The 21,044-nt window shown below is 54.5% G+C and overlaps 7 protein-coding genes across 7 annotated transcripts; 2 read left to right on the top strand and 5 right to left on the bottom strand.

The window, feature by feature from the left end:
• Positions 1 to 1,579: 1,579 nt before the first annotated feature.
• P152DRAFT_366628 (uncharacterized protein) lies at positions 1,580 to 3,283 on the bottom strand (the record flags this gene model as incomplete). The annotated part of the gene is made up of 1 exon (XM_033675430.1): positions 1,580 to 3,283. A coding segment is annotated over one exon (1,704 nt), but the record flags the coding sequence as incomplete, so codon positions are not given.
• On the bottom strand, positions 3,214 to 4,239 carry P152DRAFT_55909 (uncharacterized protein). Its single transcript, XM_033683067.1, has one exon. It carries the CDS (start codon positions 4,087 to 4,089, stop codon positions 3,301 to 3,303), a length of 789 nt encoding a protein of 262 aa, XP_033533069.1. The 5' UTR covers positions 4,090 to 4,239; the 3' UTR covers positions 3,214 to 3,300.
• Positions 4,240 to 4,851: 612 nt separating this feature from the next.
• On the bottom strand, positions 4,852 to 6,625 carry P152DRAFT_467094 (uncharacterized protein; the record flags this gene model as incomplete). Its single annotated transcript, XM_033680743.1, has 3 exons — positions 4,852 to 4,903; positions 5,085 to 6,446; positions 6,510 to 6,625. 3 exons carry the CDS (start codon positions 6,623 to 6,625, stop codon positions 4,852 to 4,854), a joined length of 1,530 nt encoding a protein of 509 aa, XP_033533068.1.
• Positions 6,626 to 9,206: 2,581 nt separating this feature from the next.
• Positions 9,207 to 9,569, bottom strand: P152DRAFT_380442 (uncharacterized protein; the record flags this gene model as incomplete). The annotated part of the gene is made up of 1 exon (XM_033675717.1): positions 9,207 to 9,569. A coding segment is annotated over one exon (363 nt), but the record flags the coding sequence as incomplete, so codon positions are not given.
• A 3,193-nt stretch (positions 9,570 to 12,762) lies between these two features.
• On the top strand, positions 12,763 to 16,624 carry P152DRAFT_508033 (glucan 1,3-beta-glucosidase GLUC78 precursor; the record flags this gene model as incomplete). The annotated part of the gene is made up of 2 exons (XM_033682566.1): positions 12,763 to 12,827; positions 13,888 to 16,624. The coding sequence occupies 2 exons, from the start codon at positions 12,763 to 12,765 to the stop codon at positions 16,160 to 16,162; spliced, it is 2,340 nt and encodes a 779-aa protein (XP_033533066.1). The 3' UTR covers positions 16,163 to 16,624.
• A 185-nt stretch (positions 16,625 to 16,809) lies between these two features.
• Positions 16,810 to 18,258, bottom strand: P152DRAFT_374479 (PLP-dependent transferase; the record flags this gene model as incomplete). Its single annotated transcript, XM_033675582.1, has 2 exons — positions 16,810 to 17,127; positions 17,191 to 18,258. Coding segments are annotated over 2 exons (1,386 nt in total), but the record flags the coding sequence as incomplete, so codon positions are not given.
• A 700-nt stretch (positions 18,259 to 18,958) lies between these two features.
• Positions 18,959 to 20,483, top strand: P152DRAFT_459375 (mitochondrial transporter fsf1). The gene is made up of 3 exons (XM_033679663.1): positions 18,959 to 19,281; positions 19,434 to 19,662; positions 19,708 to 20,483. The coding sequence occupies exons 1-3, from the start codon at positions 19,178 to 19,180 to the stop codon at positions 20,374 to 20,376; spliced, it is 1,002 nt and encodes a 333-aa protein (XP_033533064.1). The 5' UTR covers positions 18,959 to 19,177; the 3' UTR covers positions 20,377 to 20,483.
• Positions 20,484 to 21,044: the final 561 nt, after the last annotated feature.

Below are 21,044 nucleotides of genomic sequence, written 5' to 3'. Positions count from 1 at the left end.
GATAGGAAAGAGCGAATGTGATGATATTGCATTCGTGCGTTTTCCGGCTGTGTGTGCTCAATTAGCCTTTAGGCAACCGGTATTGCGATCGTACTCAATAGAATATGTGGACTGGGTAGGGGTTGATTGAAATATGAGCATGATATCCATATACCGAAGCAAATGCCAAATTGTGGAAGTTATGGTGATGTCAGCGATGGACATTGGGTTAGTGGCATCAGTAGCCTGAAAACCCAAGCGTTGGGATTTTTCCAAGGCTTGAATGGTTGAAATAACTGCCAGTAAGCCCATGCTGTGGGGGATTAAGCCCTTTATTCAATCTTGTACATGTAAGATGCGGCTGTTTGCAGAAGTATTGCATAGGGCAGATGTGGGACGCTCTGGCTGAAGCACAATAGGTGGTGCGAATGAGGTCACCTACGTAAGGTAGGAACCAACAAGATGGAAATGAGGATCTCCAAAATGTCCTAAGCGCAATGCGAGCTCGAGCTTCGGTGAAGTTCTTTTTAGCTATCTTGGCAGTGAATGACTTTGAGGAATAGGGGTGGTGAGAGACGACGCCTAAGATCCAGACATATATGTAAAGGTATACTGGAGAACAGGCGGACATGAATGAAGGATTCAGTAAGAAATAAGATTCGCCGTCAGATCATAGAACTGTGGCGATCCGCCCGATGGACGAAAGGAGAGAACAATGAAGCTATGATAGGTAGCGGATGAAAGATGAAAGACGATAATGAACTTGATATCTCGCAGCACACATCCCCGTTTCTAGAGCAGACTATGGGGGAGGCTATCCGAACTAGATCAAAAACCTTAAGCCTTGTTTCCTTTTATGATTTGCGTCATATCGGCGTATGTCACATCTCAGTTCGAGCATCGGTAAAGTCCACACCAAATCAGATTTCCACCGCCTCGTACGGCATATCTCATCTCCTCGTTTCTATTCAGATCGTCAACATCGTTATATCAAGAGCCGTGAGTACCTCGCAAGAGAAACGCAGCATATCCAAACGCATCCACCCATCGAGGTCTCATTGCAGAAGGATCCAATATAGTAGCCTAATCATCTTCACCTCTTCTTCTTCCCATTCCCGCTCTTCCCCGCCGTTCCCAAGATATCGTCGAACGTCATACTCGCTTTCCGATCCCTCTCCATCCGTCCATGACTCAGCGCTCTCATCCTTCCTGGTGCCGCAGGTGGCGGCAGTCCTCCAACCTCTCCTGGCGAAATCATCATGCCGCCCTGCTCCGGCCTCAGCATCGGACTCACGTCGTCACCCGACACCGACCGTACCGGCTGCAGCCCTGAATCCAGCGCCCGGCTCACAGGCCTCACGCCATAGGGAGCTCCACCCACTGCACCTAACGGCGGAGTCGCCGCTCCAACAAAGGGCGGCGTCCCCGCCCCAATAAAGGGCGGCGTCCCCGTGCCAACAAAAGACGAACTCCCCGGCCCAAACGGCGGCGTCCCCGCACCCATCTCCGCCACCGGGATCCTCGGCTCACTCGCCAACTCTCCATCCTCCGCCTTCCTCGCCCCATCCACCTGCGCCACGACTCCACTCCTCCCCAACGCCTTCGCCCACATATCCCCGCGCACCCACGCATGACTGCGCCGATACACCCCCTCGACCCCATGCTTGATCACATCCATCGGCATGCTCACCACGCCCGTCGTCCCCGCGACCCCGAACCAGGTCTTGTCGGCCCCGCCGTCCGCGCGTGCCTTCGCCCAGGGGGCGCCGGCGCGCGGCGGCTGGCAGAGAAAGTACTCGACGCCGTCGGTGAAGCGGACTCCGGGGGCGTCAACAACGAGGAGGGGGAGGGATTGGAAGACGGCGTAGAGGAACAGCCAGAGGCCAGCGCGGAATTCGCGGAGGTCGTCGAGAGTGGTGCCGCGGGCGAACTTGGCTTCGAAGGATTGGAAGGCGGCGAGGAAGGGGGTGGGGACTTGGGCGGCGTCCGGGTTGCGGGAGGCGCGGAGGACGGCGTGAAGATCGCCGTCTTTGAGCTTTTTACGGGCGGTTTTGGTGTCGTGCTTGGTGTCGCCGCGGCCGAAGTCCGGGCGGGTGAGGGTAGGGAAGATGGGGAGATCGAAGGGGATGGGGGGGAGGACGGGGGGGACGGAGCGATCGTATTCGGAGAGGACACAGCGGAGGGCGACGGCCATGGGGTTTTGGCCGGTGGGGTCGGTGGAATCGGCGGATTGGGAGACGCCGTCGTAGGAGCGGGGGGTGAGGGCGGTGCGGTCGACGAGGAGGTCGTATAGTTGCGCAAGGTCGGCGTAGAGGGATTTGAGGACGATGCGGTTGAGGCCATCGATGGTGAGGGCGTTCTTTTTGTGGCGCGCCTTCGGTGGCCAGGCGCCGTATTTGTCTTTGTAGTAGCCCAGGATGAATCGGCGGGTGACCATGAAATTCTCTTTCCACACGTCGAACCGCACTAGCTTGCCTTCTTCGCTGGTCTTGCTGTTCATGATGCCGGAGAAGAGGAATGGGAATTGGAAGTCTTCTAGTTTGGAGTTGAGCGTCTTTTGGCGGAGGAAGAGATCCATGCTTGCGCGCTCGAGTCGGTTACGCGTCATCGGGCTGATGAGCTCGAATTTTGGAGACTTGACCTTGTCAATTTCTTCATATTTCCCGACGGCGTGAACGAATGCTTCATTGTACAGCACCACGCTTCGCATCCTCTCGGCCAGGACGACCGCTTCAATGGTGTTCTCCCGGCTGCTACGTACATCGGCAAGCCCCAGCTCGTCAATGTAGAGGGTGAAAGAAGTATTCGCCGCCTCCCCGAACGTCGATCCATCAATGTTTGAGAACTCGAAGTGATTAAGCTGCTCTGCAACGTTCATGAATACGTGGAAAGGCGTCGGTATTCGCTCCGTCGCCACCAACGACTGCCCAACGAGAAAGGAGAACACGTTGCGCACGTTTATCAACACGTCCATATCCTCTCCCGTTAATCGTTCCGGCTGTCCTGGTTGCGGCGGGTTCCGATTGATGCTGAGGGGTAGCGGAAGATAGAGATGGATCTCCGGAGCCTGGAGTAAATCGGTCCCATACGGGGCCAGACCGCCATCGCTGCCTTCCGTTGAACCAGGAGCGAGAGAAACCCCAGACATTTGTGCTTCAAGTGTCTGATTTGCGCGCGCCAGTTTGTTCAATCCCGGGGACTCTGCAAATAGATGAGAGTGGATCCGGAAAGACGGCCCTTTGTTGGATGCCTTTGGAAATAGGTGGATGAATGCATTCCCATTCTCATCCCATAGCTCCGGAATCTATCAGTCCGTTTCAGTCATGTCTGTTCTCCAATTGCCCAACTTATCTGCTTCGCGCTCTTCAAACTCACCATATTCCCTCCGAATAGTCTCCCAAGTGGATACTCCTCCACCGGCTTCGGTTGACCCTCCGACCCCTCCCCTCGACCGCCCGTCTCCCGCCCTGTCACCACCCACGCTTGCTGCGCTTTCGACCTCGAACTCTCCTGGCCGCCTCCCCCTCCAAACCAGCTCTTCCGCGTCAACTTCTTCTCTCTCGCCTTCTCGTCCGGAGTGCTGGGTCGACTTCCAGGCTGGCTCTTCGCCCCATCTCTTAGCGCGATCGGTTGCAATCCCGGTACCGCGAGGTTAGCGTGCGAGGCGGATTTGCGGAGCGGAGACCTTGAGCGGACCTGCTCGCTACTGGTTGCTACCGGCTTCCGCAAGATAGAGGGGGACTTATGAGGATTATCTGGTTGTGGGGAAGGTTGTTGTCCGGGCTGATAGGGCGGCGGAAGGTCGCCGTGTGCTGGCGGTGGAGGAGGGGCATTTTCCGGCGCCGGTGGGGTGTAGTATGCCGGCCCGCTGGCCACGCGGTGGTGGGCAGCAAATTGATCGGGCACAAAGGTCGGGTGGAGATTCACGCTCGGCGGCGGAGGTAGCGAGTCCTGTCGGAATCTTCCTCGCGGCACATCTGGATGTAATTGAGCCTGAGGTTGCGGTGGGGGTTGCTCCTGGGGGGGCAGGGAGAGGTCGGTTGACGAGGAGAAGGAGGAGGAGGAGAAGAAGGTGGAGAGGCGCGACGGCTTCTTCTTTAGGGTCGCCATCGTGTTCCCGTTCGGGAACGGATCTGAATGGGTGGAATCGATACGATTTAATGAAGGGTGGAGGTGATATCGATGTCTCAGAGGTTGAATTTGAACAAAGAAGTCCTGTAGGCTATAGGTGTCCAGGTAGTGTGATGCGGCTAGTAGCACCACAACCCGAACAGTTCCTTGGTATGGGTACTATATGGCAGTGAACCGTCTACGTCACTGGACCCTTTGGCATGCAGAGTATACCATAAAGTTTGTAAAGAAATCAAAGACTCAAAATATTCATTATTTCATGATTCTTCAAACAGGATCTTTACGATCGAGAACCAGAAGACTCAGAGATTTTCTTGGTTAAGATAATAAGATTGCGCCCGTCAGCACAGCCATCCACTCCACTCGGCCGCCAGCGGGGCAAGGATCGGATCCGTTGCACAGATGAGGATTCGTTGTCCACGGGCTCCGAATCGAAGATCATCCCATATGGATGAACTAGAGCCGTTCGGAGGAGTTTCGCGGACTACTAAAAAGTACGGCTAACAAGCGACTAGCGACAAGCGGACTGGGGAGGCTGACGTGCTCGGAGGAGAAAAATGTTGGAAAAGACGACATTATGAGAAAGAATCGTGGCGCAGCCTCGTGGGATTGGAGCCGCATTTAATTAATATACGGAATACGGAAGTTGGGATAGCGTCATTGCCATAATAAGGGCAAGGGCGGCTTAGTCGGGCTATTTATATATATCTCTAACATCCTGTCCTGTTGGATTTGAGAGGTTCAGGTATCGTCGGAACGCCGTTGTCCACGAGCGGACGATAGATAGCGATAGCTGGGTATTGATCCCATAGGAATTATATTGAACATATCTCGCCACTCCCTTGTCAAGAGAACTGTCGGATATCAATTCCTCATGGTACGATAGAGCAGGGTGGAACTCCGGAGACCATGCGATATCGCCAAGTTCATGCCTCCCTGAACTTCTCCAGCCTCGCCCGTCCGCTCCAGAGCACCCAAGCCACAGGCCATCGACAATGAGAATATCGACGAACGAGAACACTAAGCTCCCCCCGAACACGAGACTATGATACGTCCATTCGTTCCTCGGATCCAATTTCACCACCTGACACACGATCGCCCACGGCAGCACGTACAGTAAGTTCGACACCAGCGACTGATACAGATACCACAGCGGTCTCGTCGCCAACAACACCGCCGCCAGTTGCGTTGACACCGCATACATCACATAACACCAATCAATCGTCCTCCACATCCGCTCCGTAATTGCCGCCACCTCCTCATCCCCCGACAGACACCTCGCGAACCCCTTCGCGCCCCAGACAGACAAGAACACACACACTGGCACCTCCACCACCAGCGCCGCCGCCGCCCACCACACCGCCGGCTTCCCGATCCCCCGCAGCGCTCGCGCCTCCGCCCGTGGCCGCCGCTCTTCGACCCCGATCCCCCGCCGCCACGTCCCCCACCGGTGCCCCACGAACGTCAACGTAGTCGCCTCTAGCGCGGACACCGGCACCATGACGAGGCCCCAGCGGATGGTGTTGAAGACGCCCCATGCGGTCGCATACTGGAGTCCCATCGACACGATCCCGCTGATCAACCAGAGATACAGCGCGTTGCGGACTGCGGACTCGAGGAACGTAAGTGACCCCGGCCGCGCAAGGACCCGAAGAGCGCGGAACGTCGGGTGGGCAGCACGCAGCCCTTCCGCGCCATATCCCACGCGAAGGTGTCGCGTACTCATGACGACGAAGTACCCCAGACCGATGACCGCGGAAGACAGGTTACACGCGAGGAGGATGCCAGCCTGCATATTAACCGTGGGCACATGCCCCCCGACGTGAAACTTCGAGATGATCAGGAAATCCAACACGATGTTCACACCGAACTTCACGCTGCTGATCACCAGCGGCACGTCCGGTTGATCCAGCGCCCGCGTCGCCGTCGCCACCGCCGTCTCGACCGCGGAACTGAGCGCCGAAAACGCCACGATGCGGACGTACGAGACGCTGATGCAGCGCGTTGGCGCGGAGACGAAGCCCTTCGCGAAGGTAGCGGCAGCGCCGACGAACGCGATGCTCATTATCAGACCGAGGACCGACTGGAAGAGGATGAGGGTGTAGGTGAGGCCGACGCGCTGGGGGAGAGGGCGGGAGGCGCGGTCACCGATGACGAGCCAGGCGGCGCGGGGGAGGCCTTCGTTGAGGACTTCGGCAACGACGGAGATGTACGTGTAGACGTCCGTGGTGGCCACGAGGGAGGAGTCGATGGAGGCGACCCATGGTTTGGAGAGCGTGGAGTAGAGGGCGGGGAGAAGAAAGGCGAGGAGGTTGATGAGGAGGGCGCCGAGGTAGCTGGTGAGGTTTGTTAGAGGTGCTGGTCCTTTGAAGCTGTGAACGGTGCAAGGTAAGGTATACCGATCTCGTCTAGTGATCTCCTGCCACTTCGCTTCCCTTCCCGCGGTGTCATCCCCTTCACTATCCACCACACCCTGGATATCAACCTGCACGGCAGTGTCGTCTTTCGGAACCATGGTGTATCGATATCCCGTCCTCGAGGAAGGTATGACAGCTGAAGACGACATCGTTCGATTGCTGGGAGAGCAGGCTACTTATCTGCTCCCCGCGCATACAACATGCGAGCTGTACACAGGGAAGCAGTCGCATTGGAGCCGTGGTTCCAGATATCATTGACGAAGATGCGGGATGGATGCGGTTGTGAGCGCGCCAAGTTGAGGGGCACACATAGGGCTGGACACGACTATTCGTAGTCGAATACGAATAAATTTAGAATTTCCGCTTACTAGTATTCGTACGAATAAATATTTGCATTATTCGTAATTATTCGTAATTATTCGTATATCTCTGAAGCTATTTCCACGCATCTCGCAGCGGAGAAATGGTCGATAGAGAGCTTTGAGCTGGGGTCACTTGGCTTGCTGAATCGTCAGGAGTGATCAATTCGACGCTATTGCGGGCTCCACCTGAACACCCGAGTATATAAGAGCAGCGTCACTCTAGAACAGAACCTACTACGTAGAGGAACAGAGACGTCCAGCAAACTGACCATCTTATCCCCATACCACAGTTATAATAATTTCCTATGTTAGAAGCAGATAGAGAAGATAGAAGGAGGAGATAGAAAAATGGGGCACAAGGCCACAAGGCACCAACGCATCAGATGTACCTTTAAAGATGGGAGAAGAATGGATAGTACCGATTGCCATAATAGGGCTTGTCGAGATGACGGCACCACAAAGCTTCCCCTCATAGAACAGACCTGACGCAATTGTCAAGTTCCGTAACTATTCAGACATCCAGCCTTGCCACTTTACTCGAAACGTATCATAGACTTCTTACACGTCGGAAGTATAAGGCAAGATACCATGAAGCTTAAGTCTGCGAATTTAGATCATATCCCAGCTGGCTGTCAAAAGAGAAGGAATTGGCAACACTACCCCTGAACGATGCTATATATTCTCCTTCGACTATCTCCTGTTTTCCTTTTCCTCTCTTGTCTTTTCTTTGAGTAACATTGATTTTATACCTTCTAGTTAATACTAATTAATACTACAAGTCCTTCGCTTTCGAGAAACATCAGTATCCTTCTTTCAGTGACCCAGAACCAAGACGTCTTCAGGCTCCCCTGCTTCCCAGCAACTCCTTTCCACTATCTCACATGAGCCACACCGTCCTCCACGGCAACATCCCCACCGTAAATACCGAATCCTCCGCAAACGTCATCCGAAACAACCCTAACCGCTGAAACGCATCCTCCACCCTCCACGCCGTCTCCACCCCCTCCACAATCAACCCCACACACACCCCATCCTTTCCCTCCCGCTCCCACAGCAACGGCATATACACCGGCCGCACCTGCCCCTCCGCGCTCCCATCGCTATACTGTCTCACATCCCACCACTTCTCCACCCCCGGCCACTGCGTCCCCTCCTCCTCCATCTTCCCAAGCCGATCCGCCAACGCGCCAGGCTGCACGTGGTACGGGTCCAACAGACGCGTCTCGACCCGCAGCTCGGCTTTCTGTAGGGACCCGAGCAGCCGGTCAAGCGGCTGATGGACGCCTGGGGTGGCGTGGCAGGAGAGCGAGACTAGGCGCGCGATCGGGGTGCAGGGGTGGCCGGGCGGGAGATGTTCCGCGAGGGGAAAGGAGGTGGGCCGGTGGGCGAGGAGACAGGCCCAGGACCAGGAGGGGATGAGGGGGTGGTGGACGCGCATGCTGGCGGTGCGGCTGTGGGGGTGGGTGCTGTCGAGACGGAATTGGCCGGAGATCGGGGTGATAGGGGGAGAAGGGGTGAAATCGGTCTCGGAGGCGGGGGAGATGAGTTTACTGATGTCCCATTTCTTGATCGGTTTTCTCTTCTTTGGCGAGGGGGCGAATTGGTGGGATCCGAGGTCGAAACTCTCGGTGATGCCGTTGCGGTAGTCGACGCAGTTGTCCTCGATGAGCCAGCAGAGCATGTAGAGCATGGCTAGGCGGTGGTGCCAGATCCCACAAACGTACTGCATGGAGACGTGGGACTGTAGGGCGAATGCGAGGCCTGCGAGGGGGTAGAGTCGGTTGGCGGGGGCATTCACGGTGATGAGTCGTCGTGTGTAGGCTTCCACTACCGAGATCCAGGAGGTGGTAAATTGGAGGATGGAGTCGTCGACCACTGGATCTGAAGCGAGGAGGACTTTGAAAAAGTGGAGGTGGTGGAGAGCTTGAATTTTATGAAGCTGGTTCTCAGGTGGGTTGCTGGCGCTGGTAGAGGAAAGAGTCGCCGCTGTCCGAGGCGGTGAACTTTCCCCGGTGTTAGAGGCCGTGTCATTGCTTTCGGTGTCTGTGGTGGGAACTTGTTGGGATGGCAAGACCGTGGGTAGATGATACGGAGGCCTAGAAATCTTCTTGATCAGATCCGCCGAGAGCATCACTTCCCGACAGAGAAACAGCACCGCATGCTCCGTGAACCGGATCGTCCGTGCCGGCAATATCTCCTCCTGCAGCGAGTCCGCTCGCCGAAACAGCGGCTGATCATCCATATGTCCCTGCAACGACTCTTCATCCGGGAACCGCCTAAGCATATGTCCGTGGAACAGCCGCCCATAGACATCCCCGGCGTTCGCCGCCTCGATGTTGCAGTGCGCGTGCCGCACAATCTCGCCCATCTGCCCGCGCGTCTCGAACACGTCGACGGGGTCATCCTGCGCGACGCAGGCGGCGAAGATCCAGAGATTTTGGATCCCGAGGTAGTGGCACACGGCGACGGCGTCCTGGTAGAGTGGTGGCAACGACGTCACGGGGATCCCGGCCTGGAGTAGCGCGATGTTCTTGGTGGTCAGCTCCCATTTCTTGAGCGGCTCAAGGCTCGAGAGGTGGCTGAGCGTCATGTATTGCCGGGAGCCCACTTCGCGGTGCGCGGGCTCGATGAGTGAGACGTGGGGGGAAAAGGTGTCGCCGAGGTCGAGGACGCGGGGGGGCAGGTAGTGGAAGGGGAAGGAGGTGGCGATGCATTGGTGGGTGGTATCGCAGATTTGGAGCCAGCGGTAGGCTTTTCTCATGGTCCAGAGGTAGCGGCCATTGTTGATTCCTAGCAAGGTTAGCGATCAGTGGTCCGATGGGAGAGATATGACCTGGTTTATGAGGTTTTACTGTACCTGCATTGAATATATATGTGACCGCTTCCTCTCCATGGATTGGGTTATTCAGGGCCATGCTCGCAGTTCGAGCCGTAAAATGGTTCTTCCATCCCTGCTGATATTTGGTGTCTTCTTCTTCTACTCGTTCTAAAATATCGAGTTAGTACTGATATGTTGCCTCAATCCTTTAATCCAGGACGCTTACCCTTTGATTCAGTCGACTCAGTCGCTAGCGCCACCTCCTTAGCAAGATCCACCGCCTCTTCAAGAGTAACCAGCGCCGGTAGTGGATTCCCAACCAGATCAAATTCCTCTACATCAATCGAGCCTTGAGTATCATCGTATGCGGTTGGAAAGGTATCTTCAAGTGGAGTGATGACAGTGCCGTCCGCAAGACACATTCTACCAGGATCGCAAGAAACACAATCGTCAATAGCGCCGATTTGTCGGGGACACAGATGAGAGCTTTCTCTTGGCTCATGACCTAGGTGTGCGTGCTCCAGGGCGCTCTCTCGTGCACGTTGGAGGTCCCGACGGATGTGAGCGGCGTCCCCATAGTAGGAGACCATGGTGAAATCGATACGCCTGTGGGACTTGACTTGATAATGTATGGGATATGAGACTGAAACTGAGGGTAGAACTAAAATCAGGGAAGGGCTAAACTTGTTCGAAGGAAAGGAGTGTAGGCGATAACTGTGTTCGCTTACATATATCCTGTCTGGTGTGATGATTGCTGTACATAGTTCTGCTGTTGAGGAACGAAAACAACACCCAACGAGAGACGAGGTGCACTATAACACTAAACAGAATACTAGTATCCTAACGCTCTCTTGGTCTCGGCTTCTGAGCAGTTTCTTTACTTTTGACTTGGAACTCGAGCAGCGTGCAATCAACTTAGATGTTCGACATCGCCTCCGAGCATTGAGTCGAAAATAAACTCAACTTACAGTAACCATTAGGAGCGTGATCAAAACTGCTTTTGTACTGATATACTCCGGTTTCCCTTGAAATTAGCCTTGCCATTGCATATTACTCGCCTTAATCTCGCCTCGTGAGGTTGATATGCCTTCAATAATAGCCAATTGCAGAATTGGACTTCTCCAACGCCACTGAGCAGCCTCTCACCCCTCATGTTTCCTTGTTCATTAACAGTCGCGTGCTTTATGTTCTGTATCCTCTCCAAAGCAAACCCTTAGAGAAGATCTTCCTCGGTTTACTGAATTGACCTGGATGTCTCCAGCCACTCGGGAACGATGGAGTGGTCCCATATATCCAGAATATTCCTCCCTTTTCAAAGATCGAGTGCTGCACACAGGACAGCATTTGTCAGGCATGTCGAGATACCTTCCGCCTTTACACAGGATGCTGAATGCGAAAATCAAGCTCAAGGTGTCATCGATTTCGTTTCTCCAATCCATACGTCCCTGGATCCGGGATTGCTGCTACCACGGCCACGGAGTCGAAAAGAGCTGGCGACACACACATCGGCAATGGAACATCGCCCGCACTGGGTAACTCAGACACTTAAAAATCGCCTGTCGTACTCGGCGAAGGACTTCGTAAAGGTAATTCGTTCCTAGTATCGGGTTCGAAAAGGGGGGAATCGACCCATTATGGAGGCCTCGATATAAAAGAGATAAGTCTTTGAACCCCTGTGTTCATCAGTCCCTGATAGCAGCATTGTCGACCATCATTTAGGCGTTAAGGCCTTCTCAGTCGCCTTGTTCTGATCTCTATTCGGGGTACCTGTATTATGTTACCTCGACTATCCTGTGATGAAATCTAGTAACAAACTCGACCGCCTGTACTCCTCTCTGCAGATCGTGCTCACTAGACACCTCGACCCTTAAATCTTGCACATGATACCCTTGTGTTGAATTAATAAAGGCGGCTATATATCACAGTATTACCTGGAACAATAAACCCGTGTCTCAGGGATGGGAACGCAATGGTGGAATGACCGGATATGGTGCGGGGGTTCATCTGTCTGAAACATTCCAAACTGCTTCCATCCAAACAAATCGCGGAGTTCAAAACGGGTAACGAAGTACCTAGGGGTATTGCCACACCTAAGTTATATGAGAAGGTACATGACATGGACACTTCACATGTAGACCTGAAGCAGGACTGGCAATGCCGGCCTTACTTTTGACGTTTGACAGATCGGTAGTACCTAACTACCTATCATCAACACCCGCACGGTTCACGAGCAGATCAATGGCTTTGCGACCAGTTCGCGCCCGAGGATCCCGTTCGGACTCGACTAGATACTCGAGACATCAGACGAAGCTCCGAGTTTGCTGCCTCGTGGACGAAACAAGGCAGCGCATGTCCGTAGGGCGACTCTTGACCAAAATCATCTCCAATGAATGGACAACCGATAGCATCCCTGAATCTTGATGAGGAAGGCGTGTAATATCACCAAGTCATGAACTAAATCTGTTTAGATGGACTTCATCTCAGATGATGACCAGTGGTGTGTCTGGTGGATGCGATGGGAATTGGGATCAAGCAGCCACCTCACCAGCGACCAGCAACCCAGTTTCAGAATCGCTCGCCCACAACGAGTCAGACGGGATTCCCGCCCAACCATCAAACGCTCTAAATCCAGACAATAGAAAAAAAGGATCGTCCACATCCGTGTTTCCGTGGCTCTCTTAGCTCCTGATCCATGACCGGGTGGTGGTCGCTAAGCCCAAGCCAACCGAAGATGCGCCCAATGATGCCGCTCTTCTGGTTCTCCACCAAATCCAGCGTTTCCAACCTCGACGCCTTTGTTTGACATCGCACTCAACCTCCAACGACACATCTTCGCTCACTTCCCACCTCCGCTTGTATTCCAAGTTCCTAGCCTTTGGAAAGTATCGAAGTTCTAGGCACCCTTTGGAAAGTATCCTTCTAGTCCTGTAGGGGATCGATGTCCCCCGTCCTACCAAACATGCTTTCCAGCGGTACCTGGCCAATTTTCCCTGCATTAATGCAGGAACGACAGCAACGTCATGGATTCCTGGATATTATCGCAATTCCAACATCCATGGTTATTTTCTCCTTGCCAGCGCTTGAGCTCCTCGCTGCAGTTCTCCTCGGAATGCGGACCATGTTCACCGACTCTCACAAAGATATGACTCTATCGAAAGATAGGAAAGTGATACGTAACTTGGCGACAACCAAGGGACATGTCTCGCATAGTATTCGAACCAATAAGCCGATGTGTGAATCTCGAAATGCCACGTCTATCACGAGGCGCCTAGCCGCGGTGTCCGGTTGGCATCGAATGATCCCGTAGCGTAGCTTCACTACAGCAAGCGTGATCGACGCATGGAACATGGAAGATCATTGATGAAAGGGCCCCACGACAAGGTAAGTATTGGCGAATATAAAACGAGGAGCAAACATGCAGCATCCCATAGGTGGGACCCCGAAAGCCAGAAGATCTGGAAGTTTCATGAAACAGGGTCAGAGGATCCGGAGTGCGTTACTGGAGAAAGCGGAAATAAGAAATATATATCTTTGTTTCTCGCTCCACCGAGTTCGCTTGTTGTTTATTGGATTCAGTTGCTGCTTCTTCACATGAATGGCGAAGTTCCTTGAGCGCTGATGGTGAAAAGAAATTTGTCTTCCTTCACATCTGCTCAATCTCCCGCTTCTGTCCGCCTTCTCACACATTTCACAAACACCCCCAATCCCCTTTCTTCATCCTTTGCTTCTCCCAGTTACTGCTTTGCTCCAATTACCAATTGTTTTGCACGCACGCGCTCTGCTGTGGGTTCATTCAACTCTAAAAGTGGCAACTGGTGACTGTCAAGTGGCATCACACATATATTTTCTGCTTGGCTTCTCCCATTTTCTCTCTCACTGCACACTGTCAACAAATACTTTCAAAATACTGCAGCCGACATTCAAAATTCCATCCCAGGCAGGCTGGAACACTGCATCATCACAACAAACACGTTGACGGAAACTCACATACACACCCCCTGTTTGCACTACTTCAATTCGGCAACGATTGACAGTTGGAGCATCTCGCCCAAGATCAACTGTTGACATCGTTCAACATGCGTGCTTTCGCTTCAGTCTCCCTGGGCTTTGCCGCTCTACATTCGCTGTTTTCCCTCACGTCGACCGCTCCAACTACTGGCACTCTGATTCCAGGTCAAAGCTTGAATCCCGTTGCCGCTCATGTTCCACGACAAGGAACCACCTATCCTGGTCAATCCGCTGCGGGACCGTACTGGGTTTCCAACATCGAGCGTAAAGGCACCGTCGCCTACGGAAACGCCGATTTCAAAATCTTCCGCAACGTCAAGGACTATGGCGCCCGTGGAGATGGCGTTACAGACGACACCGCTGCGATCAACCAGGCCATCTCGGAGGGCAATCGATGTGGTGGTGGCGGATGTGATTCCAGCACCGTGACCCCAGCGATTGTTTACTTCCCTGCCGGCACGTACATCATCAGCCAACCTTTGCTCCAGTACTACTACACCCAGATGATCGGTGATGCGACAAACCTCCCTGTCCTCAAGGCCGCACCGCAGTTTGAGGGAATGGCAGTCATAGACGCCGATCCGTATCTCCCCGATGGCGTCAACTGGTTCACGAACCAAAACAACTTCTTCCGACAAGTTCGCAACTTCGTCATCGACTTGAGGGCCATGCCCCCGAACCGCGGAGCCGGTATCCACTGGCAGGTTGCACAAGCTACGAGTCTCCATAACATCCGCTTCGAGATGGTTAAGGGAGGCGCCGACAACCGACAGCAGGGGATTTTCATGGACAACGGCTCCGGTGGATGGATGTCAGACCTCATCTTCAACGGTGGCCAATACGGCGCTTTTCTTGGCAACCAACAGTTCACGACGCGCAACCTCGTCTTCAACGACTGTGACACGGCCATCTTCATGAACTGGAACTGGGCTTGGACCTTCAAGTCGGTTTCCATCAACAACTGCCGTGTCGGCGTCGATATGGCCAACGGTGGCTTCAATCAAACTGTCGGCTCGATCCTCATGCTCGATTCTAAGATCCAAGCCACTGATTGCGGCTTCAATACCTCTTTCTCCCCCGACTCGATCCCCAACTCTGGCGGTACCCTGATTCTCGAGAACACCGACTTCACCGGGACCCCGGTCGCCGTGAAAGGCCCGGGTGACCAGACGGTCGTTGCCGGAGGTGCTCATGTCGCCAACTGGGTCCAAGGCCGCTCCTACATCGGCAACGATGGCATGCGCACGCAAACCGTCGTCACCGAGCCCGCAAAGTCAGCTGGCCTACTCTCTGGCAATAAGGTCTTCGAGCGATCGAAGCCGCAGTACGAAAACGTCCCCGCCTCGCAATTCGTGTCCGTGAAATCCGCCGGTGCGGTTGGCGACGGGCTTACTGACGACACCGCTGCCATTCAGCAGGCGCTCACCAACCTCAAGGATGACCAAATCCTCTACTTCGACCATGGCGCCTATCTCATCACCGACACGGTATTCGTCGGGTGCCACGCGAAGATCACCGGTGAAATCTGGCCTCTGATCATGGCGTCCGGGCCCAAGTTCCAAGATCCCGCCCAGCTCCGCCCCGTGTTCAAAGTCGGAAACTCCGGCCAATCCGGCGCAGTTGAGATGTCCGATCTGATGTTCGAGACGCGCGGTCCAGTCCCTGGCGCCGTGCTGATGGAGTGGAACCTGAACGCCGAAAAGCAAGGCAGCAACGGCATGTGGGACGTTCATTTCCGCATCGGCGGCAGCGCCGGCACCTTACTGCAATCTGATACATGTGCCAAGAAGCCCAGTGCTCCTCATGGCCCGGATCCGAAATGTGTGGGCGCCGGGATGCTTTACCACACGACCAAAGACGCCTCGGTGTACCTCGAGAACTGTTGGTTCTGGGTGTCGGACCACGAGCTCGACCTCGCCGACCACTACCAAATCGACATCTACAACGGCCGTGGTGTGCTCATCGAGTCGCAGAACCCCGTCTGGTTCTACGGCACGAACTCCGAACACAACGTGCTCTACAACTACCAGGTCATGAATGCCAAGAACGTCTGGATGGGCCTCATCCAGTCCGAGACGCCCTACTACCAATCCAACCCGTCCGCGCCATTCCCCTTCACGACCCCCATCCCTGGCGACCCGACCTTCGGCGCCCCCGACGCCCTCTCCAACAAAGCCTGGGGCCTCCGCGTGGTGGATAGTGAGGACGTCTTCGTCTACGGCGCCGGGCTGTACTCCTTCTTCGAGAACTACGACCAGAAGTGTGTGCCGGCGAACAACTGTCAGAACGGCATGATCAGCATCGAAGGCACATCGAAGAACATCCGGCTCTTCGGCATCAGCACTAAGGCGGCGGTGGACATGATCGTGAGCTCGCAGGGCTCGGTGAAGGATCTGGATAATCGGAGCAATTTCTGCGGGACGGTCGCGAGGTGGGTGCAGAGCTGAGCGGAAGACAGACACGATGGGATGTCTGCACTTCTGATTACACTCACGCGGCAGAATTGGGCAGATTGTACATAAACCCGAATGCTTTACGTTTCTTCCATTCCTCGCACCTTTAATCCCTTTCCCCTTGACCTCCACCGATTTCCTTATCCTTTCTCGCAGCTGAGCGTTACAGTACTAGCATGGTATGGGACCATCGCCCTCACGGCGCATTCGGCATGGCGACCACAGACTGGGGGTCGGACTTCATTTTTGGAGGAACCGTTCGGAGCGTTCGTGCGTGGACGGCAGTCTGAGGGCTAGCGTGGCATATCGAGACCAACTTCGGTTGTCAATTTTTCTTTCTCGGTAGATGAGCGATCCTAGATACCGCCTTTCGGAGCTTGGGAGGTCGCGAAGGATTTTCTCGGTTAGAGGGTTGTATCTGAGGAGGAGTCGGTGTCTCACGAGAGAAAGGTCCGCTTTGTATGTACGAATATACCCGCAATAGGCGGATAAAAATTGAATAGTTCGACTTCATGATGGTGCTCGGGTGAAGTGCGTGTGTGACTTGATGTTCGATAAGCTCGCATGCCGTCGCTCGACACGGCGCTAGAGATATATACATGTTTAACTTTAGATTTGGGGCATCACCAGAAATTCCCCAACTCTCCGTCGCCCTTTTGAGAACCATCTCCGACTCGGTGGGAGCCGCCGGTCTTCCTCTCTTCCAGCATGACTTTAATCACGCCCGCCAACCTCTCCACCCCTTCCTCCAATTTGTCTTCATCCTCCCACGCAAAGCAAAGCCGGATCAGGCTTCGGAACCGTGTCTTCTCAGTGTTGTTGTCACCCGGCACCTCAAAGATATCCCCCGGCGCGACGATCAAGTTGACTCTCTTGCAGCGGTCAACCACCTCGGTCGCAATGAGTGGAGCAGGGAGAGTCAGGCAGAGGAAATACCCACCCGCAACACGATCGATATACTCTCCATCCGTACGACTCTCACCTCCTACATCCCCCTTCCTCCCACCACCAATCGGTTCAACCGTCGACTCCACAACTTCCACTCCCATCACCCCCTCCACCGCATCCCTCAACCTCCTCCACCGCCTCGCATACTCCCTCCTTAACCTCCTCACCTGCCTCTCCGTCTCCCCACTCTTCAAACCCTCCCCAACCACACACGCCGTAAAATGCGACGGCGCGCCCCCCGACCGTGTCGCCCCGACCCGCCCTAACGCCGTCACCGCCGCGCTCGCCCCCTCCACCCACCCCGTCCGCAACCCCGGCCCCAGCAGCTTTGAAAACGACCCGTTCGATAGCGCGTGCCCGAACGGGTGCGTGGGCGGCGAGGCGCGCGGGAGAAAGCGGTCTATATCGGTGAGGCGGGGGAGGACGGCGCGGGCGGGTATGGTGGGGGAATGGTGGGAAGTGTTGGGTGGGAGAACGGGCCAGTAGAGCATATCGTAGACGTCGTCGCTGACGAGGAGGGCGTCATAGCGTCGGGCGAGGCGGATGAGGGATTCGCGCCGGGGGAGGGACATGGTGCGGGAAGAGGGGTTGGAGAAGGTGGGAACGCTGTAGATGAGGTGGCGGTAGTAGTGCGTGCGGCCGGGTTTCCTCGGGCCGGGTCGTCTGTCTTGTTCACGCAGTTGGCTATCGCCCGAGGTGGATTCCTCGCGTCGGAGGCGCTCGTCGTCCTCGACGGCTTGGATTTCGTGCTCGAGGAAGTCGATGTCGATGCCTTCGTTACCTTCCGGGACGGCGCGCAGGCGGCCGACGAAGCCAGCGTCTTCGAAGATGCGGAACGCGAGCATGTAGGCGGGGGCGACGATCCAGATGCGGAGGGTTATAGTTGGGTCGGTGAATGCGGCGAGGATGTTCGCGAGGGATTGGGAGGCGCCGCCAGTGATGAGGATCCTGTCGGATGGGATGCTCGCGTCGGGGTTGGGGGGAATTGAGCTGCTCACATCGACAGGTGGTTCCGCTGTAGCTGCAGAGCCACCTGTCGCTGGAGGATGGTCAGGTTGATATACGCCGCCGTAGAAGTCCGTTAACCACTTGGCGACCTCGTGACGTACTTCGACGTCCCCTTCATCGGGTCCGTAGCAGAGAGCGGTGGTCGAGCGGGTGGGGTTGGCGAGGAGGGTTGAAGCAGAGGCCTGCAGGAGGGACGGTGGGAGAAGGCTCGGGTGGGGCCAGCCGCGGAGGAAGTTGATGAGCGGGAGTTTAGAGGAGGGGTCCGCGGTTGCGGCAGAGAAGTTCGACATGGTGATGGCTCGGCTGAGGAAGGGAGTTGAGGGTGGAAGTGGTCGGGGATAGGGGATATAACTGGGGTTCGAGTATGGATAATGGGGCCGAGGGAGGAGGGAACGCGGTACTCGAATATATCGCATTAATGTTCGAGGGAGAAACGATCCAGAACGACTTGCAGCTCTAGGTCGTAATGGTCAGGTTTTATCCACCGGTGTCCTAGCTCTTATATGTAATACTAATAGTTCTTACCCGGTCTCGCAGAGATAAGCACAAAATCCTTGTTACGTTATAAGGTAGACAATACACAACCAACAAGATCCGCGGCCACGTTAGACCTCTCTTGTATTTGCTACAACAGGCATGTCGTATAGTATTTGAGTGCCTCTTCAATTATGTACTGCCCGAGATGATGCTACGGTTGTTGTTCAAGTTCGTGAGACCTGGTCAGCAGGAGGCGCCGTAGGTAGAAAGGTGGCGCAGCGCCACATCTTGAGTCACGGCACCGAAATCGGAATAGCCGAAAATGCTTGATTCAACTTCAACTGCCCGTTTGCCTCTCACCGCAAGAAAATGAGTCAAAGGATAAGGAATAGAGCGTGAAAACCATATCGATCAGTAAAATTCCGACATTTTCCTTCAGAGAAACTTCTGAAATTTATCTGCCGAGTTAATTGACTCTTGAATACCTCGATAAGCCGTTTCAGTTACCGTCGCAAATTGCTCCGTGAACACTCAATTTGTTTAGCAAGAGGAGAGGTCATAAGGAGGAAAATCGACATGTCGGCCGCTCTGCCAGGGACGAGAGACCCTCCACAATCTCAATATGACTTGACTACATACTGGGGCCGGGTGCGCCATGCTGTCGATATATCAGATCCTAGGTAAGAATTCTGTGCCCTGAATATATCTTGGGGCGAGTATGACTACTGGCATTTGCGAAGACTTCTTCCACTCGCCCGGCAGGTTCTTGTCCCAGATATCTGTCGCGGTGAATGTTAGTTAAAAGAACATATCTAACTGTATATACCTGCAGCACACTGTTCGTCTCTTCAGCCGGTTTGGAGAATGCCAAGCAGATCATTACCGCCTACAAGACGGGCGAGTTGAAGGACCCAACCCCCGAGTTTTGGGCGGCGAAGAAGATAGTGGACTCGACACTGCATCCTGACACGGGACAACCTGTCTTGTTGCCGTTCCGAATGAGCTGCTTCGTCATATCCAATCTGGTTGTCACGGCGGGCATGTTGACCCCTGGACTAGGAGTATGTTCGCTCCCCTTTCTACAGTTATTCAGCTAACCCCTGTAGACTGTTGGAACAATCGGCTGGCAAATCACCAACCAATCCCTCAATGTCGCCATCAACTCCTCCAACGCGAATAAGTCTTCCCCATTATCAACCCAGAGCATCATCACGTCCTACTTCCTCGCCGTCTCTGCCAGTTGCTCCGTGGCCGTGGGTCTCAACTCTCTCGTCCCTCGCCTCCGCTCTCTCTCAGCTGGCACCCGACTTATCCTCACCCGCCTTGTTCCCTTCGCCGCCGTCGCCTCTGCCGGTGCCCTCAACGTCTTCCTGATGCGCTCTAGCGAATTACGAAAAGGAATCGACGTCTACCCCTGCCTTTCCCCCGAAGAGAAGAACGCCGGAGTAGTCGCCAGCCCGGTCGGCAAATCCAAACGCGCGGCCTTCCTAGCCGTGGGCGAGACGGCGCTGAGTCGTGTTTTAAACTCCACCCCGATCATGGTTATTCCGCCGCTGATCTTGGTACAACTGCAGAAGCAAAAGTGGATGAAGCGGAGGCCGGGGCTGGCGCTGCCGGTGAACCTGGGGTTGATCTTAGGGACGAGTCTGGGAGCGCTGCCGTTGGCTCTGGGTGCGTTTCCGCAGAGGCAGCAGATATTGGCCGGCAAGTTGGAGAAGGAGATTTCGGAGAGAATAGGGAAGGATACACCGGTGGAGTTCAACCGTGGTATATGATGGGTTTGTTGATTCAATCAACGTTTTTCTGGCGGTTCACGGTGGGGTGCTTCTATCATGTAGTCTACGAGCATAGAATTGTTTCAAATGGAGCCTATTTACACCCGTGTTTTGAGATCTATCAACGTTTTTGTGTGCTGTCCACGCCTATGCAAGAAGACTTCCACTCAATCTTCAAGGCATTGCTAGAGAGGCCCCAGGGGACCATGATTCAAAGGTCTTCCGCAATATCCCACTGAAATTATTCCCGTATCCCTCGAATTGAGGAACTTCTGTTATCCTGTGGGAATATCGAAAATGCAACTTGAGTCTCACACCATATCTACGCTTGCGGAGCGTGTGAATTCACCGATACCCAACACTACCACCCACATGATCCGTTCATTTTCGGGCCCATTCACTTTCAGGCCCACGCACTGTGTTGTTGATGCTTTTCGAGCTCAATCATTTTCAGCCTGCTCTCGTCTAGCTTGACCTTCTTCTTCCGCTTTCTTCCTCCCTTCCTTCTCTTCCTACTTTCTTCCTTCAATATCATGCACACACTGATTTCATCCACCAACCATCAACCATCCACCCAGCCATCCACTGCGTTGAGGTTATTGACTAACGATATTAAATCCTCACTACAATCTTTGTATATCCGTACAGCCTTTAAAGCATCCCCGTTA

This window comes from Eremomyces bilateralis (genome assembly GCF_010015585.1).
Source record: "Eremomyces bilateralis CBS 781.70 unplaced genomic scaffold P152scaffold_13, whole genome shotgun sequence".
NCBI classification, from domain to species: Eukaryota; Fungi; Ascomycota; class Dothideomycetes; order Eremomycetales; family Eremomycetaceae; genus Eremomyces; species Eremomyces bilateralis.
The sequence above is the reverse complement of the archived record's forward strand: the minus strand, read 5'-3'. Positions and strand labels throughout refer to the sequence as shown.

Bases quoted from the DNA above. Each gene is read 5' to 3' on its own strand.
- P152DRAFT_55909 (XM_033683067.1), bottom strand. From the start codon at position 4,089: ATGGCGACCCTAAAGAAGAAGCCGTCGCGCCTCTCCACCTTCTTCTCC.
- P152DRAFT_459375 (XM_033679663.1), top strand. From the start codon at position 19,178: ATGTCGGCCGCTCTGCCAGGGACGAGAGACCCTCCACAATCTCAATAT. The intron at 19,282-19,433 runs GTAAGAATTCTG...ATATACCTGCAG, and splicing joins GTCGATATATCAGATCCTAG to CACACTGTTCGTCTCTTCAG. The intron at 19,663-19,707 runs GTATGTTCGCTC...TAACCCCTGTAG, and splicing joins TGTTGACCCCTGGACTAGGA to ACTGTTGGAACAATCGGCTG.